This window comes from Apostichopus japonicus, chromosome 5, assembly GCF_037975245.1.
Source record: "Apostichopus japonicus isolate 1M-3 chromosome 5, ASM3797524v1, whole genome shotgun sequence".
NCBI classification, from domain to species: domain Eukaryota; kingdom Metazoa; phylum Echinodermata; class Holothuroidea; order Aspidochirotida; family Stichopodidae; genus Apostichopus; species Apostichopus japonicus.
Window position 1 is genome coordinate 8,000,543 of NC_092565.1, and position 19,739 is coordinate 8,020,281.

General features: G+C 37.1%; 1 protein-coding gene and 1 long non-coding RNA gene across 3 annotated transcripts; one reads left to right on the plus strand and one right to left on the minus strand.

Moving 5' to 3' along the window:
- Positions 1–1,072: 1,072 nt before the first annotated feature.
- Positions 1,073–16,105, plus strand: LOC139967502 (ornithine aminotransferase, mitochondrial-like). Of its 2 annotated transcripts, none has more exons than XM_071971382.1 (9): positions 1,073–1,257; positions 3,397–3,585; positions 3,939–4,163; positions 5,208–5,431; positions 7,910–8,032; positions 9,883–10,011; positions 10,782–10,895; positions 12,572–12,716; positions 13,912–16,105. In XM_071971382.1, exons 2-9 carry the CDS (start codon positions 3,405–3,407, stop codon positions 14,073–14,075), a joined length of 1,305 nt encoding a protein of 434 aa, XP_071827483.1. In that variant the 5' UTR covers positions 1,073–1,257; positions 3,397–3,404; the 3' UTR covers positions 14,076–16,105. The 2 variants fall into 2 exon arrangements, with proteins under 2 accessions (XP_071827483.1, XP_071827482.1); XM_071971381.1 differs by having other exon boundaries at positions 1,074–1,273.
- LOC139967503 (uncharacterized) lies at positions 15,814–18,776 on the minus strand. Its single transcript, XR_011793021.1, has 2 exons — positions 17,887–18,776; positions 15,814–17,431 (listed from the first exon to the last, which is right to left on the minus strand). It is a non-coding gene; the product is annotated as an uncharacterized lncRNA (long non-coding RNA).
- Between the last annotated feature and the right edge of the window lie 963 nt (positions 18,777–19,739).

Below are 19,739 nucleotides of genomic sequence, written 5' to 3' on the forward strand. Positions count from 1 at the left end.
AAATTAAAAAAATCGAGAGGAATAGCAGTGGTAGACTAGTCTAAACCTTTTCGTTTTCTGGTTTAAAATTAAATGCAGAGCTCCCAACTGACCCGCAATTCGCGGGAATTAGACCCGCATTCTAACACACAAACCCGCTGACCCGCACAAGCGTCCGAAAAAACCGCATTGTAATTGTCAAGTATACATAAAAAATTTGCATCAAATTTTGACTTAGCAACCATCATTTCTTTAGCATTTAGCGGCATAATAGAGTATAAAACCTCCTTTACATCATCATTTGAACCTCAAATTAGCCTATAATTCTTTCATTGGGGCGAGCAGCGAACATTTTCATGCCACGGGAAAGAATGAATTATCACCTACTATTCAATTTATTGATGTTACACACAAAAAAAATGCATATTTCTCAGAAAAAGCCTTTCTAAGTGCCACCATTTTACATGTAGGCATCACCAGGATTCAAAAAAATTCAAATGGGGAGGGGGACACCCCCTCCCCTTATACCCCTCCCCCAGGACGGCGATTCGTAGGCATGGACCAGCATTTGCCTTCTCAAGAGTTGTGAGCTATTTTAATGTATGAGCATGAGGATTTACAATTTAACACCATTTTGCAGTTACAGGCTGGTTGTAAGAAATGTATAACCTATGAGAAATAAAATTTCTTGAGAAAGATGCATGATCCCAACTTTGTTTTATAAATATTTTAGAAAATTACACCTGGGAAACATTTTTTTTAGAAGTAAATTAACATCACCATTGTACACTTTTGTCGCACCAAATTGCATCTGAGGGCATTCAGCAATAGAAAATTTTCCAAAGGGGAGGGGGAAACCCCTCCCCTTAGACCCCTCCCCCATATCACTCTAATGCCACTTTGGCCTCTCCCAAACAAAGGCACTGGATCCGCCAGTGATTGTCTTCCGGAATAAATCTATTGTTCCATTCTTTGATATGGCCAAACAGTTGATGAGCCATCTGGCTCTGGGCCAAAAAATGTGCCGGTATTTTGTTGCATGATTGTCGGTGTGTCCTTATCCTCCAATCAAATTCATCCATGATGCAAGCACACAGCATAATGCATATCACACATGTCAACTCATATCATGCAATAACTGTTGTTATCCGCGCTGAAGAGGTGACCTGAATCAAAGCTTGCTTCGCTGTCAATATTTTATTCGTCGCCATATTCATATCAGCGATCTGGAAGTTGCAAACAGAAAGTGCTGCAATATCAAGCTGATAGTAACTTGAGGTGAATGCGAATTGAGGTAAGAACATATTTAAAAACTAGGCCTAGCCTAGGCCTGTATGCAATCCAGACCATAGGCTAGACTACAGTTGGCAGGCATAGTCGAATTAGGCTAAGCCTGACCTTTAAGCCAAGTCATAATTCAGAACCTACGCCTAACCTAGTAAAAACCTAGGCCTAATGAATGTTAGTAAGTTGTAGCTGAATGTATTGGCATAGCTTAGGCCTTAGGCTAGCATAGCCTTGGACTGTTCCACATCAAATTCAACCTTCAATGATCAACTCCCCCCCCCCACTGCCCCTACATCAACAATATTTGATTATGTGGTATCTCTCAGGTGTTGGGTCTTTGGGGTCCATTTTTACTGTAGGGAAGTTAAGTCCTAACTCTTTGGCCCTCTAATTCCAAATCCTGTTATTGTATGTCATTTGAAATTCAAGAAGGTTTATCTGCCAAGTCCACAGCACTCTTCAACTGTCTTGGGTATGTAGTGATGCATGCAATACAATCACGATAGTTTTCGCTCTTTCAATAGTGAGCCCTCACTTTTCGTGGTACTTCCAGTGTACTCCTCAGTCTGAGTCATGAATAACCAGGCCTTTGTTTTTAGGATTTCCGAGAAAGGGAATTCTAAACCACTTTTCCACGTACCTCCCTGAGATAAAGATGTTGATTTGACATCTCTCATCTTTGTTAAACATATCCTACTGGAAATACAAGCTTTTCCTTGGAACTTACACTCGCCACTGATCTTATCTTTACTGGAAAGTCACAATTTGTTTTTGAGCTGTAGTTTAATGACTAAGTATGATTCTATTCCCCATTAATACGTACTACTCATGTCACTAAAGGTGCCCTTCTTTATTGATATTGATATTTTATCACTTTACTATTAATCAGTTGAATAATGTTATATGAATAAAATGAGGTGCAAACTTCAAAGTATCGTCAGAACCTTTCAGTCTCATAAAGGTTGGAGGCAATAGGGAATGCCTTCAAATACTTTCAAACACCATTAATTTAAGTGGTAACTGAAAGGAAGCTTTTTTTCTAATGCAATCCAAGATGTTAAGTAATAAATATTTAACAAATTTAAATCCTTTATTGATCGTGGCAGTTTCATCTCCTGTGATGTTCAGTTCGGCTGTGTCTAAAGTATACAGACAACTGTGGCGTTACCTATATCCCTGTTGCATACATTGTGTTCTTTATTGTTTGAACATCAAAATGTTAAAGGTCATTCAACAGTGAATCCATTTCTTATTATGCTACTGTATTGTACAGTACCTACAGCATAAAGATTGCAGGGATGGATTTCTCTGAAACTTTCTGACTCTCTGTATTTGGTCTTGTCATTTAGTAGTTCAAACTTAGATGATGAAATGTCTCAGAGAGGGATGGGTATGTTAGGAAGATTAGGTTTGACATGAGTGACCTTTTTTTGTAAATTTTAGCTTTGTTTGGATCAATACTGATGACCTATTAAGACCTGTCTGTACTAAAAAGCCTCCAGTAAGCTTTGCTAAACTGATTCTAGATCATGCTCATTGATTGATTTGCATTTTGAAATCGCCCTGGCAACCTGAGTAGCAGGTTCATCCAGAGCGGTATAGAGAGTATAGGATAACCATTGATTAATAGTTTTGTACTGATACGGATTGACCTTTTGACCTATTGTACAATACTCCTCCATGGTGCAAACTGCAAACTTGCTTATTGAAGCAGAATTGTTATTGTCTTAAATTATTTCTGATACTTAACCAGCAGTTTGCATCTGTTTGGTTGATAACAAATTACTTCAATTGATTTATCATTTCTATGACCCTGATGCGCTCATATCTTTGTTCAAATATACAACCAGACAGTGTGGAACATTTAGTTATCTTTTCCATCTCTCTTGTATGTGACAATCCCCTCAATAACAATAATTTTTAGTCTATTGCAATATTTCATGTCATATTTTAAGATTTTGTTGACTTTAGACATACATTTACATAGCCAAAGGGTATTAAACAGAACTCAGAGAAGAGTGTTTACTTTAACCGTAAATGTTTACAAAAGACTGTCTGGATACTCAAAGTGATGTTGATAGGGAGGTTTCAACAATCCTACAATGTTTTATTGTATGTTATTTTCTCCAGGTGAAATCATGTTATCAAGATTCTCAACACAACTTGTAAGGTGGGGAAGCTCATCTGCTCGCCATCGCAGTACTGCAACTGCTGCAGCGCCCTCACTGAAACTGACCCCTGATCAGATTTATGCACGTGAGGACAAATACGGTGCGCATAACTACCACCCCCTGCCTGTAGCACTGGCCAAAGGAAAAGGTAAATACCATAACCAACAGCTTACATTGATCCGAAAGGGACATGAAATGAAGAAGGTGATATTGCATAACATTTCTAGAAAGCCTTTCAGTCATAAAACTTGATATTATATTACTCTCCTCTGTTAAATGTCTCCCTCTACAATAACACTATTTCATCTACTAGCAGTATCAACCAAGTTTTAGTAGACCTTTGATGATACCTCTACCCCCCCTCCTCACCCTCCCATCCCCCTCCTGTTCCCCTCCTTTGATTTCCAGCTCATTATTTTTATCCTTCCAGAGTCCGGAGCAGATTACTAGACTTAAATACAAATGTTGTAGTTTCCTGTTTTTTTTGTTTTGTTTCTGTAGGTGTTTTTCTATGGGATGTTGAGGGCAAGAGGTATTTTGACTTTCTCAGTGCATACAGTGCTGTCAACCAAGGTCATTGCCATCCAAAGATTGTCCAAGCGTTACAGGATCAGGCAGAGACACTCTGTCTTACCTCAAGGGCATTCTACAATGACCAGCTTGGAGAATATGAAGAGTATGTCACCAAGCTGTGTGGCTTTGATAAGCTTCTTCCAATGAACACGGGTAAGTATTAGTTGCCATGGATATTTCAAATTTTGTACTGACCTACTTTCCATTTAAGGAAATGAGCATCGCTTTGTCTGTGTCTCTAACTTATAACCCCATCAAAATTGTTCATGGACTGTTAATATTGAAAATTGCAAAACTGTCCAAAATGGAGATGCCAGCTCTGTTTGCATTTGTGCATCAGATCTTTTGTGACTTGTGGAGAAGTTTTTGTAGATATCGTCAGGGTGAGACATACAGCTCTGACATTGCGAACTAAAAGTTACGATGGGGCTATATCACAATAAGATAAAAGGCATGTATATCAAGATCTTTAACATAGTAAACACTTTATTTAAAGTATCTAATGCAACTAGTGTTGTGCTGTAGTGCAATTTCACACAACCGGTAGTGTTGCAACATGAATCCTGGTATCTTAACTACAACCGGGATTTTCCTCAACTTTCATCTACTGTTAAAAGCACTTAGTTACAAGACTGTCAATGTCATACATTCAATATGCATAGCCTAGGCTATGTACATACTCTTACACGCACGGTTATAAAAAATATATAAAAATATAACACGCTATATTAGGGCTTTTGTTTTTTAACGTACACTTTAAAAAAGAAAAGCACAAACCTTTGAAAAAAGCATCCCACACCATCCTTTATTCATACTTGACGTACAATATTAGATTAACACATTCGCACATGGATTAAACTTGTAATCCGTACACAAACAGAAATTGGGGGTTCCCCACTATTCCATGATATTGGAATAGGGCAACCCTTCAAGTTTAAAAAGAGAGGGTAATGGTTGAGCACTGAGGATGAGTGTGGTTGAACTTCGACATTATCATCATATTACTGCATGTAAGTACATAAGAATGGATAGTTGGACACTGGACAAACTATTTTGTGAAACACAGGTAAACTATATACAATAAATGAGAGTACAAATAAAAACTCATACTTTGTTCCATCTGATGGTAATAATTTTTGCCGAATTATTTCACAAACAGGGTAACCAAAAGTATATATCTGTTGTTTATTTTGTCAGGTGTTGAAGGCGGGGAGACTGCTTGTAAACTGGCCAGGAAGTGGGGATATAATGTTAAGGGTGTTCCCAAAAATCAAGCGAAGATCATCGTTGCAGAGGGGAACTTCTGGGGTCGTACTCTTGCCGCTTGTTCCAGCTCGACCGATCCAGATTGTTATGAGGGGTTCGGTCCATTCATTCCTGGCTTTGAAATTATTCCATACAGCGATCTCAATGCCTTGGAAGTGAGTATCTTAAAAGATAAATGGAGGAAGGAGGAGGAGTAAAAGTGGCATGGGGAGAGGGAAGTTAAATATCTTACTTTGATCCATCCTTAGGTTGTCTCCACATGCCATTTACAATACAAACACAAACATATAATGTATGCACAGGGGAAGCTTCAAGCATAAACCACTCTCCTCTTCAGGCAGGGAGTAGTCTATTACATATAACAAAGAGCTGATCCTTTTACAATCCCTCCAATGTAACATGTCTGAGTTTAATAAACAATTGTAAAGGTGGGTGAGTTTACTGCTTAATATAGCTCCCAAGTAAGTTTGTTTTTCTCCTTTGTTAAACAAAATGAACATAGTTATGGCATGTGAACTTTTTCTCAGGTGATAGTACTTTGACTCTGACCTGGTATGATAGTAAACTTATGTAAAAAGTCAAGTAGTTTGTCCCTCTGTAATCACAATCTCAAAATTGGTAACATGTGGCACTCCCTGTTACCACAGTAACATTCATATAGCAGCCAGTCTATACAGTTGCTTGCTTACTAAGTTTAGCCTTTGAAAATGAATACCAATCTTATATGACCTGGTAGGTTTGGAATAAAACTGAATGAGTTTCCTTAAAAAGAATTGACTTATAGGTTGTGTCCTGTACTGTGTAAAGTAGAAACACACATGTGCAAGAATGTAAATAGTTAATAATTAGTTAATAGTTAATTAGTTAATAGTTAATAATTTATAATTAATAGTAAATAGTTAATAGTTAATATTTAATAATTAGTTAATAGTTAATAATGGCACATAGGCCCAAAAGTTTTTTAGGTTGCATCCACCAAACTTTGGACAACAAAAAAATAATGACAGGTAAGGTAACATATTGTACAACCAGTCTGTAATATTGGTCTATCAATTTTACATCTTTAATACATGAAATGCAATGGTTTGAACATAAAAAAATAAACATATATGATATCACATCAAATATTGTCTAATGAAAACCTCAATGACAATGAGTAATTAGCAGTTACCATGTATCATATTGACTGGTTAAGAATTGTATGGCACATTAACAGAAAAAGAACAGAAAATAATTATGATTTTCTACATAAGATGCGACTAGAGTGTACATGACAACCAACCCTGTTTATTCATAACTGTATGAAATTTAATTTGCAATAAATGTAATAAGCAATTCTAGTATTTATCAGGAAACTGCATCACTTTTGAACGGTTAAATGAATATACCCTCATTTTTGTTGTTGTTCCGTTTGCACAAAGAGGTTACTATGATCCAAATTTAAAATTTATTACAGGCTGCAGAGCACATTGGTAAGGAATTAGCAGGTCATCTAATTAATGAAACATTTAGCATTTAGCAGGAGAACTTGTTCCAAATAGCCATCCTGTTTAGTATTTGCTCACAAACCATTTGTGGAGTGTAATTTGGGGCCCTCTTATCTTATATGGTAAACTCACTTTAGAATGTTCGACATTTCCTTTTTACTAGTATGTTGAAATCCCAGTCCGTATGATATCACAAATATATTATGACGTTCAGTTGTAATATGGGTAGTACCTGTTTTATTGTGTTCAAATGTCTGACTGTTTAACTTGAAGTTGACATCTCTTTAATTTATGCTTCTCCAACTTTATAATAATTAACATGTTAAACTCATCCAAGTGAATATGCATGGTTGACTGTCTGAAAAGCTTGTTGTCTGTCTGACAAGCCCAGTAATGCTGAAGTATTGCCCACCTCTCTCAAACCAGCAGCATCCAAATGGAGACACACTCCCGATGCAGTTGTGTGGATTGAACAAAGAAGTATTCTATAAACCCCCTAAGAGTACAGTAAAGAGATCATTGACCCCCATGGTTAACTTCAGTAACTGCGTTTTAAAACTACTATATACCTACTACTAATGGCTATACGACTTGATTGCAAAGATGCCTTGCAGAACAGTGACCACACCTAAAGGTTTTTTACTACCCAACCCTGAGTAATTAAGTACCAATAACTGTTCTATTCTCATTTCTTTCGACTTTGCAATTACATAAGAATGAACTGAAACTAGTTTGACTTAACACTGACCCATGAAGCCCAAAAGAAATAGCACAAATTGTCAGATAACTGTGTTCAATCTGCACCATGTTAATTAAAATATTTATGTGTAGTTGGTCAAACATTGTGCCCAAATGTCTTGTTCAAACAAGCCGTGTAAATTTAGATATTTCACACCAAAATTCACATTCTAACAAAAGACATGGCCACTTGTTCGAGGGACGGCCTCGAAAGGAACTTTGGTCCTCTGAATAAAAGTATGGATGTCTTGGATGACCACCGTTTAAAAATTTGCCTTGGCATGTGATATTTTCTTTTTTTCTGCAAGTTGGTACCATGTATCAATTTAGAGAATGTGGACCATCCCTTGAGCATTGCTACTTGTTGTTAACAATAATATGTTTGGTTTGAAATGTTTCTATTTCTAGAAAGCGTGCCAAGACCCAAATGTTGTAGCTTTTATGATAGAGCCCATACAGGGAGAGGCTGGAGTTTACGTTCCCCATGAGGGGTACATGAAGGGCGTCAGGGACATCTGCACCAAGCATAATGTAAGTATACAACTGTTTATCGGTCAACAGTGTTGCTACCGAAACCAACGCTATCATTGGTTCATGTTAGGAGGTTCAATAGTTTTTATTCAGCAAGGGAGGGGTGGGGGGATGGGAGGAGTTTGTGACTGTTATCTCGCACATAGACCAGTAGGGATGGTTGGTTTGTGTCTCCCTTCCAGCTTAGACAATTCACAATGTAACTTCAGTTTGTTGCATTGATGTCTCAACAAATGTTGAACAGAGATAATCATGTTTGTATGATCTGTTTCATTTTGAAGTCTAGTGCAGTATTTGTCACTGGGATTTTAATACCTGCGTCCACGAGATGAGGCATCTTAAAATTGTTTGGGTAGGCTCAGTGAAAACTTGCGTCTAGGCCTGATGTCCTCCATGAAAACATACCCTTAAAATACCTCTGTAGGAACACACAATACTTAGTTATTATGACCCTGATAATACGCGGGCATGTGAGTACAAATTTTGGCTGTAGACTAGATACCATATGTGCAGGCCTGGATGGCATGCAATGCACACTGCTGTACGGTATACAACTCCAATGCAAAGAGTCTATGGTTATGTTGTAGGCTGTGATTGTCGGGAATCAAATTAAACCAGTGTCTAGTCAAAAAATGCCAGCATACTAATAAATTAAATTTTTAACTAATTTAACTGAGCCCTTCAAATGCTGTGTGCATATACGCTGTGAATGTCGGTATTCAAGTAGAACCATCATTCACCCTGGATGCTTTGCAGTATTTCCAAACAACCAACTAAATTATAAATTATAGTATGTGAATAAGGGGTTAATCAACGGTCTAGCGTGCGTTACTCACAGGATTAATGTACGATCGGGGGATAATGCAAGCGATGCACGAGGGCGGAGCCCGAGTGCATCCAGCGATAGCATTAACACCCGGAGTGCATTAATCATGTGAGTAACGCATGCTACACCATTGATTAACCCCATTCATTCATACACTACCATTTGTGTGGAGGAAAAATCTTAAAACAAAACAGTTTTGGTTACATATAACCAAAGATTTTATTAAAGTGGTGCCCCGTAATTTTACCGTGCGTTACTCACAGGATTAACCACGGTCAGCTGACCTGAATGGACCAATAGGATTTAGGAATCTTTACTAAGTATGAATGAAAAACTCTTTACGCACTGTCGATATCTCAAACTTCAATGGCTACTTTTGACGATGCATGGAATCCAGTAGTTTACACACGACAATGGGTAAGGGACTATAAGCCAATCAATTCACGAGAAATATGGAAAACCATCATTGGGTTATTTTAGCATGAAATCTCAGTAATAGAAAATGTTAGCACTGCACCGAACCAACGCGCAGTTGATTCATTATGATTTTATTTGTTTTTAAACAATTATCTGTAGGGTTGGAAGAAATTTCATTTTTTTTTTAGAAGAAGTGGTTGTTTGTTGAAAAGAAAGAAAGATGTTCATTCACAATGTGTTTAGTTCCGATTGGCATAGGCCTAGTTGTGAGTGTGGTCACTTGTGGTTTGTTTCTCAAAAACATATGGTTGCTTCCATCGGACGCTAGCAGCTTGAATATATTTCGTCCCTGGCTTAATCACTGCATCCTGGGCGCAGAATCCTGCATTCATAACAATGCTGCTGGTGCACCTTTTTGGGAAGAGAAGGGAAACTGTTGATAAAGGTTGTATAAATTACTGCACTACAAACTGCATAGATTTTTTTTTTAAATGATTACACTACAAACTTTTGGGAGGTGAAATTTGTCATGAAAGCAACCAGCTACCTCAAATTTCATCTTTTTTTTATCTTCATTTTTTGTTCATCTTAATTCTTGCTTGCACAGGTTTTATTTATCGCTGACGAGATACAGACTGGGCTAGCAAGGACAGGAAAGTTCCTTTGCGTGGACCACGAGAATGTCAAGCCAGATATGTTGATCCTGGGAAAAGCCCTTTCCGGAGGCATGTACCCGGTACGTCTCTAGTTAAGCCACTAATATTTATTTTTGAAATTATGAAAATATGCATATTTGCTCCCAGCTGTGGCATAAATGCTCTTAACAGTTACTGTGTGAATCCATTTGTTAGTGTGCCTGTTAAACGTAAATATTTTTGGTTTATAAATTTCTGCATTGTATCAAATCAAACTGGTCCGTTTGCTGGACACATGTTATGGAAGGTACTTTTGCTTCTGGTTATTATGTTACTTGAAATTGTTGATAAAGATTGCCACTCAACTAGTAGGGCTTAATCAGTTCGAGTCACTCCAAGATTAATGTATGTCATCCAATTACAGAGTTGTTGACAATTGAAAATTCATAATCATGGACGTTAAATATGAATTTAAGAGACTGACTTCGGTCAGCTTGCAGCTTTGATAAGCCAGTGAGGCTTCTTCGCGGGTTCCTGCTTGCAGGAGGATCTGAAATACATACATACATACATAAATAATATCTCCGTTGTTACAGCCCGAAGCATGTATATTGAGAGGTCACCAGTGTGGTTCCGCGTCGAACCAACAGGCCTTCCTCTTTCAACATTTTTGTATCATTCTGGGACTCTTGTGAAACACCGTTTGCTAATATCTAGAACAATATTGTAGGTTTTTATACAATACAATGAGGGCTAAGCTCTCATTGCAAATAATCATGAAAGCTGCACCAAATTTTGAAAGCTCAGCTTGATACTTCATTGTTTTCCTGTTGAGATTTGAATGTGACATTTATTATTCTTCTGTTTGTAGGTTTCAGCAGTACTAGCCAATGATGAGGTGATGTTAACCATTAAACCAGGAGAGCATGGATCCACGTACGGTGGTAATCCCATCGCGTGTAGAGTTGCAAAGGTGGCCTTAGAGGTAAAGTTATGTAGGGGCATCAATAAAGGAGATAAATTAAACTTAGAACCATATATTTTTTATATGTCATGTTGAGTACTTGTCATTCTTAAATTTGGACCATTTATGAGTACTAAATGAGTCTGTCAATGGTGGAAACATATATCTCACAAGTACTGTAAACTTGCTTCAAAGCACTCCTTCTGACAGCATGAACAGGTTAGTATAATTTGTCTGATAGAACACATGATATTCATATTGTACATACTGCCTGTACAATTGCTTTGAAGCAGGATACGAACGTTCAATTTATAGAAAATTGTCCCAATTTTGAGTGAATAGTTCACTCGATTAACCACATCCTTTTTGGCAGGATCCATCGGAAATGTTCCTTTTTGTGAAGGACATATGTGTATGAAGTGTGTTATTTTGTTCATGGCATGCACATTTTGTAGGATATAGCCTTATGCACAGATAACTGATAATAAGGCGATTACTGGTGATTGTTCATGACTATTCATAGGTAGGCATGACAGCTAATGACTATTCATACATTCCTTGCATTGAGAGTTCATTGAATATCAATAGACTTTTGATAGCCAGACTTTGTGGCTGTGATTTTCTCTGTGCTCTTACACCTGTTGTTAATTGTGATTGTTAAACTTTGTCTTTTGAATACCTTCTTAGAGAAAGCATGTATTCTCTGTGTACTGGAAGCCTATTAATTAGTGACTGTACAGTTAATTGAGGTACCTTGTCTGTTGTTTTGGTTTTTCTTCCAGGCTTTATCTTGGATGCCTTTTCTTTAAAAGTATCCTGTCTTATAGACAGTTTTTTTTTTTATGCCGAGACTTTCCTTAACATGTCTCTTGCCTTGTGGACATTAAGACTAGTTATTTTTGGCCATGTGTGGTAGGTATTATCTCATTGCTGTACTTTGATATACATTCCAGCTGTACCCTGTTCTGTAAGGTGTAAATTATTTATTCCTTTTGTGTGTGTTTGTTGCTCTGTCATTTCTCATTCTGTGTATGTTAAATCTGTTCTTTAGTTATGTGCTCTTGCAAGCACAGTGAAGTGGAACAACAGAAGACCTGATTATTTAATTGATAACTAACAATTAATTGGTCGTATTGGTAACTTTCAGGTAGAACGTTAATTTCATTCACTTGTTCTAATATTGTAATTAATTTTACTCTCTTTAATAAAAGTCACTAAAGCAATTTTGAGAAAGAACAAAGCTGATGGCCTTTAACTATCCCCTATAAAGTTGTGACAGCTTTTGTTTATTTTTTAAATCAAGTATCTCCTCGCTGTTTCCAGATTTGGTTAAATTTCATATTTCTGTACTACATACTGGATATGTGCATTTTGGGATTTTTCTTCACCTGGTGCCTTTTGAACCAAGTAATTTAATCACCAGAAATTCTACAAGTCAAGTTCTATTCACCCACAGTATATGTTGCATATATATATATATATATATATATATCGGATCGTGTCATGTTGTTGTGCAATGCTTGTAATCTTATTATCCGATTTTTTTGATGGACACTTTTATTGTTCCCTATTGGTCAGTACCAATTGCTACCATTAAGTTTAGGGTTTTCATAACTGCAGTACTTCAAAAATATTCAGATTAATATAAGTGTTTCTATATATATATATATATATATTTTTTTTACTTCCTTGGACAGGTCTTACTTGAAGAAAATATGACAGAGAATGCCCAGAAGATGGGAGAGATATTGAGAAGTGAATTACTGAAGCTGGATAAAGATATTGTTACATTGGTCAGAGGAAAAGGTTTACTAAATGCGATTGTCATCAAGGAAACCAAAGGTAAAGATCTACTTGCATCAACGCTGTCAGTAACATGAGCCATACTTAACAACCGACTTAACGCAAGTCCTCGTACCCTTGCTCTAGTATAGTTAGTGGTATTGGTACCTTGTGGTCGTGGATCTGTAATTGTATGTGTCCTTGGGCATTTCTTTAAATCTAGAGATTATAATGCTATATATGTAGTTATGGTACTCACACTGTGTGGTACTCGTATGTGTACTCATACCATAAGGCAGCAGGCTTGTATTGAGTCCCATACTGGTAGCCATATTCTAGCATAGTTACATTTACCTGTCACAATCATGGATTGGTACTTGTATGCATACTTGGGCATTTTGTAAATCTACTGTAGAGACAACAGTGCTATATAAATTCTAGTACTCGGGCTTGGAGCTGTGTTACTGGTACTCATACCATGGGACATTGCATTTGTACTTGCAGTTGCAGTTGTTCTGGGTAATACAAGCTTCCTTAACAGTTGTCAGTTCTATTTTGTAGATGGAAATATTTGTAGATGGAAATATCTGTAGATGGAAATAATAGGTGGTGGAAGCACAAAAGGCCTAATGTCAGGTCATCCTACTTTGATTGTTTGCAATCTTGTTTTAATACTTTACTCAAATGATTACAGAAATTGGAAACTTAAGCCACAGACATTAAAGCTGCTTTAAAGTCCAGGTTGTCGCAGGCTCAACCAGTAGACTCGCTGAAATAAAAATTGACCATGTAGCTTTTGCAGTAAACTGAAACATTTACCAATTTTTCCATCAACTAAGGTCACATATTGCAATTGACATACTTTATAAGCACTGGTTCAGTCCTTAAAAGTATGGTTAAAAGAACTGAATGAAAAGGAGAGCATACACTAAATCATCTCGGTGAGATTTTGGATGCAATTTTTACATCAACTTGTTTGAGTTAATTGAAATGTTACTGGTCATAAGTGAACTTGAGCAAACAGGTGTGATGTCTGTCATTTAAGTTAGATACTGAGATCAAATGATTTCTTTTTCCCCTTATCAAATCATTGTTGGATTATCTCACAGGAATGCCTAGAATTTTGTTCCACTTTCATCAGGCAGTAAATAAAAATGTTCACATGGGAGTGTCCTTTCTAGATCATCCAGCCCTATATATCTTTAGGTAAGAGATGTGTATAAAGTTTGGCTGCTTCTCCCTCTCTATTGAACAGATTACGATGCTTGGAAGATGTGTATGAAGTTAAGGGACAACGGCCTGCTAGCCAAGCCTACTCACGGTGACATCATTAGATTTGCGCCACCGCTGTGCATCACCGAGGAAGAAATATACGAGAGCGCAGACATCATCAAGAGATCAGTGGAGTCATTCCTTTGAGCGAGTTTGCGAAGCATGCAAGGTCACATAATGGGGTTTAATGTAAGTCTCGGCTGCTTTCCTTCTAATTGGACGTCTGCTATCGGATGCGCGGGTAAATTCCCAAGTAATAAATTCTCTCTAGTCCCGGCCAGGCATTGTAATGTAAACGTAAGATCCTTGTGAGGCGATTGATACGCATGAGCAAGTATCTGTGATGAATTACTCTTGCTGTGATCGTTAATAGATTGCATGCAAGTTATTTTGTCAACTGTTAAGTAGCAGGTGATTTTTATGTCAAGATCAGTATTGCTTTAAAGCAGTTTAACTTTAACTTTCATTGGAGGGTCAACTTCGGTGTCTGGCAAAATAGTGATGCTGTGATATCTTTACAAACTTGCTCATGTGGTTTATAGTAACCATGGAATTTAAAAAATTTTTAATTCTAAATACCCTACTAATATACCGATAGCCTTGAATTTATCTAGGTCAGCTTTTATTCTTCTCACAGAACAGGCGATCTACATTGTTTATGAACTCAATAACTCTGGATCAGAATTGTTCTTACGGACTTGAATTGCAGTTTTCTTTATTTTATTTTTTTATTCAGATCTATAAAAAGATAATACATTCGTAAGTGTAGGTGAACTTCTGCTATGAGACCTGAAAGTACAGCAGTTCGAACCATTTGACTGACAGTTGTGCAAGAGAAATACATCTCTTGGATCACGTAATTTGAGATTAGGGTGCACTCTCCCCCTTTTGAATGTCATCAGAGCACGGACAGAAAAATAATGCTTTGCAGCACTGTTAATTGGTCCCATAGCAACACCTGTAAAGAACTTTATCCTGAAATAATCATTTTTCTTTCTGGATACCATTTAAATTTGCTTTCGTAAAGATGAAGGAAAATCACTGTGTTTCTATAAAAAATTTCAACATCTGATATCTGCTCTCTGTAGTGGCTTGGTAATTTTGACCAAAAAAAAATAATAATAATAAGGTATACACATCTAAACTTGATCTGTTGTTGGTTTAGCAATCTGCACGAATTTATCTTGATCTGGAAAAGCCTCTTCTAAATTAAACAACTGGTGAAGCGAAGTTTCAGATTGTGAAGGAAATCACCGACTTTGAGATTACCTGGCTGTTAGCATATCGATGAGTCGTAGTGATGCCTGCAGTCGAAATTATTAGCAAAAGGAATGGAACTACGTCGGTGTGATTTGTTAAGCTTCATCATAATAAGTTCATCATAATAAGTTCATCATAATAAGTTCATCATAATAGCATGCTAAGTTCTTTATGTAAATTACATTCTATGAATGTGTTTTTAAGCCAGTTACTATATTTACATGCACCAATGTCAAAATAACTTTTACTTTCATGTAATATTATTCCTCGCGCCAAACAATCTTTGCCTTCTGAAGTAGACTAATAATGTTGTTCGCTAATTCAACTATAACCTGTCGAAATAACAAGTGTCAATAAAAACAAATTGAAGTGTCATAAGTAGAGCTCATCTAGACAACATTTTAGTATGTCGCTATAGAAATGAAAGTGGGGGGGGGGGGAGAGAATGGAAACTGCTTATGCATTTATATGAGGCTGAAAACTAAAACTGATATTTCTTTTAAGTGTAATGTTTTGTTCTTCATCGTTATTACCCAATCATTGGATTAAAACATACCTTGTTTCACCATTTTCCTATCTTTTTGCAAACATGCTATTCCTTTTGGTTTGTTTTCCTTGGAGCATATTTGTTTTATTCTCTTATCAAATTGATGCATAGACTTGCTAAAATGACAGCTGACAGTCTTTGCAGCAGAAGGTTGTGGAACACATTGTCGGATACAACTTTGCAGGGCTTTGAGTAATTTTACAGTGAGCGTATGCTTTATTGGACTCTTTATTGAGCATATCACAGGCATGATTATCATGATTAATTGTGTGGGGGGTTCTTTTGTCTTCCAATACCTTAAATATTTGTTCATCCTTCCTGATATAACAGCTTAGCTTTGTCTTGAAATACAGTGATTTACTTCAAACAAGTTTTGCTTTCTTATGTTTGTTGTCCATGTCTGGGATGTGTCTTTATGACACATATATCTATCTCCTCCTCCCCCCACCCATCCCCCCACCCCACCCTCTACTCCCATTCCTGCCATGGCATGCATCTCAAACTTATGACAGTGTTCCTGAAAATGTTGTAACTTGCCTATGTTGATACAGTTTTGTATATAAAAAAATTTAAAAGCAAATGCATCATATCTGGATAAAAAAGACCAACATGTTTAATATTGACAGCAGCACACGAATAAAGATGCATAGAAAACGGCCCCGTCATTCTGTTCTAACTCTTTAAAAAGATCTTTTAATTATTGAAGTAGATCAACAAACAACAATGGATGTGAATTTATGAATGAATTAAAAACAAGAAACAAAAATCAATATAATGATCTGTGTAAGATACATCTAATACTGCAGTCTGTATGTGACTATCAATGCATTGATTGGAAATACATCATCCATATGGCAGAAGAAAGCTGGGCAGCAAAATAACGTTTTAGAATTGGGAATTTTGGAATAGGGTGTTGGGTGGGGTGTGGGGGGGGGGGGCAAAAACCTGATTTATGATTAATGAAAAAATTAGAAATCACATAGACAAAGAGCCTTCCCCGGTCAGATAATTAGACGAAATTGGTGTATAACAAAAACAAGGGTTTCTTCTAATTTTATTGTCGATGGGTGTTTCAGAGAGGACAAGAGGGGCTGAAAAGAGGGGGTTTTCCAAATTGTAGACTTATTTCCATCGGGTCCTTTGGGACCACGCATCTCCCAAACGGAAGCAGATATATATGTGGGAGCTGCAGATTTGTGCTCCTGAGCATCGATTACTCCCTGTTACGTCATTTGGGCGAAATCGATTTGGGGCCAAGTTTGGCAAAAACTGCAAATCAGGTTTTTTGCCCCCCACAAAACACCCAATTCCAAAATAAACTTCAGATTCGTAATCAGCGTGTCGCGAACTACCAGAAAAGATACACATTTGTCGCCTTTGCGACTGTTACAAGGTCCTTGGAACAGGTGCAGGTCTGACACATAAAATCGATTAAAGAAGCGATACGAGTTTTAAACACAAAAATTTACTTTATTAAACGAAACCATCAGTTACTTTAGGCCTCCTACAATAATAGCCTACTTAGAATACAAATGAATAATAATACGAATAATACAGGTTAGGCTCGACACGGCTTTCTCTCCAGTTCCAGGATAAAGTCTCAAAGCTATCTATGCCTCTCAAGCAGTCGAAAGGAACATCGCATGTCGCCTCTCAGCCAATGTCTGACCTAATTCTCAGGTTACAAGCTACCACCCTATGAATTAAAAAGAAAGAATTTGTCTAATATCTAATTCCTTTGAACCATATTCCAGTATTAACATTTTCATATAGTAATACGCATTACAGCACATTCTTTTTGGAGATGATTGAAACATAAATACATATCGCAAAATTTCTGTTGCCGAATGACTTCCCAAAATTAAATCACCTGTTTAACGACAGATTTTAAACTCGTTAATTTCTAATAACTTGAATTTACACATGTCAAGAATTTAAATAACATTATACACATTTTATGTGAAAGAAGCCAATTACTTGTAAATTTGTCCCGTACTTTTCGTACACAAATTTATTTTCTCATAAAGCAATTAACGCAAATTTTAATTTCCCTTGAATTAATAAACCCGAAATATTTAATCCCCGGCAAATTGATATCCACGAATTCTAATTCCCCGTGACTTAGTATAATAATCTTTTAAACAAACTTACAGGTCACGGCTCCAATCCAAAACCTGCTTCACGCAATACGTTGTCTTTTACAATACGTTGACGTTCACAATACGTTGACTTTCACAATAAGTTGACTTTCACAATACGTTGACTTTCACAATACGTTGACTTTCACAATACGTTGACTTCACTTTCAAAAATTACAACATTTTCACTGTGCTGGTCTCCGACCAAATCGTCTCCCAATCTCTACAGCGGGACGTCAGTGAGCGAAGTGAGTATCTCTATGCCTAATTTTCCACAGAGGCAACATTCCAAAAACCGCCCAAAGAATTTAAAGGTATGACTACTAGTATTAAGTCTATTGTTACACACACATTTATGCAAATGAGATACTGCGGTTACATAATTAGAGATTCCTTAAGTAGTACAACTAAGAGTGCTATTTTGATCGACCCCCTGACAGCGACAAAAAAGTTTTCTCATCTCAAAAAAATTAGGACCGAAAAACTTATACGACGAACAAGGGTTTAAAACCGTTTGTTGTCCCGAAAAGTTTTTTGGTTTTCTATTGTTCCTCTGAACTATAAAAAACATAGAAATCATATAAACAAAAAGCCTTTTCCGGTAAGATAATTACACGAAATTGGTGTATTACAAAGACAAGAGTGTCTTCTACTCCACGTCTCATTTTAATGTCGATGGGTGTTTCAGAGAGAACATGAGAGGGGGCTGAAAAGAGGGGGTTTTCCAAATTTTGCACTTATAAAGAACACGTATTTCTATCGGGTCCTTTGGGACCACGTATCTCACTAACGGAAGTAGATATGGACCTGAAAGTTGCATATTTGGGCTCCTGAGCATCGGTTTCCCCCGGTCACGTCATTTGGGCGAAATTGATTTTCGGTCGATTTTGGGTAAATTTTGGCAAAAACAGGTTTGGCAAAAAAAAGGTCAAAATCAGGTTTTTTGCCTCCTACGCCTCCACACAACACCCAATTCCAAAATAAACTTCAGATTCGTAATCAGCATGTCGCGAACTACCAGAAAATATATACATTTATCGCTTTTGCGACAACAATTTTTTTCACCTCGATCAAGAAAAATGAAGAGCGAAAAACTTTTACGACGAACAAAGGGCTTAAACCTTTTGTTGTCCAGAAAAGTTTTTCGCTTTTCTATTGTTCCTCTTAAGTTGCAAACTGAGCGAAAAAAGCCTTTCCCGGTCAGATAATTACACGAAATTGGTGGATAACAAAGACAAGGGTGTCTTCTACCCCACGACTCATTTTAATGTCGATGGGTGTTTCAGAGAGAACATGAGAGGGGGCTGAAAAGAGGGGGTTTTCCAAATTTTGCACTTATAAAGAACACGTATTTCTATCGGGTCCTTTGGAACCACGTATCTCCCTAACGGAAGTAGATATGGACCTGGGAGTTGCAGATTTGGGCTCCTGAGCATCGTTTATCCCCGGTCACGTCATTTTGGGCGAAATCGATTTTCGGTCGATTTTGGGTAAATTTTGGCAAAAACAGGTTTGGCAAAAAAAAGGTCAAAATCAGGTTTTTTGCCTCCTACGCCTCCACACAACACCCAATTCCAAAATAAACTTCAGATTCGTAATCAGCATGTCGCGAACTACCAGAAAATATACACATTTATCGCTTTTGCGACAACAATTTTTTTCACCTCGATCAAGAAAAATGAAGAGCGAAAAACTTTTACGACGAACAAAGGGCTTAAACCTTTTGTTGTCCAGAAAAGTTTTTCGCTTTTCTATTGTTCCTCTTAAGTTGCAAACTGAGCGAAAAAGGCCTTTCCCGGTCAGATAATTACACGAAATTGGTGTATAACAAAGACAAGGGTGTCTTCTACCCCACGACTCATTTTA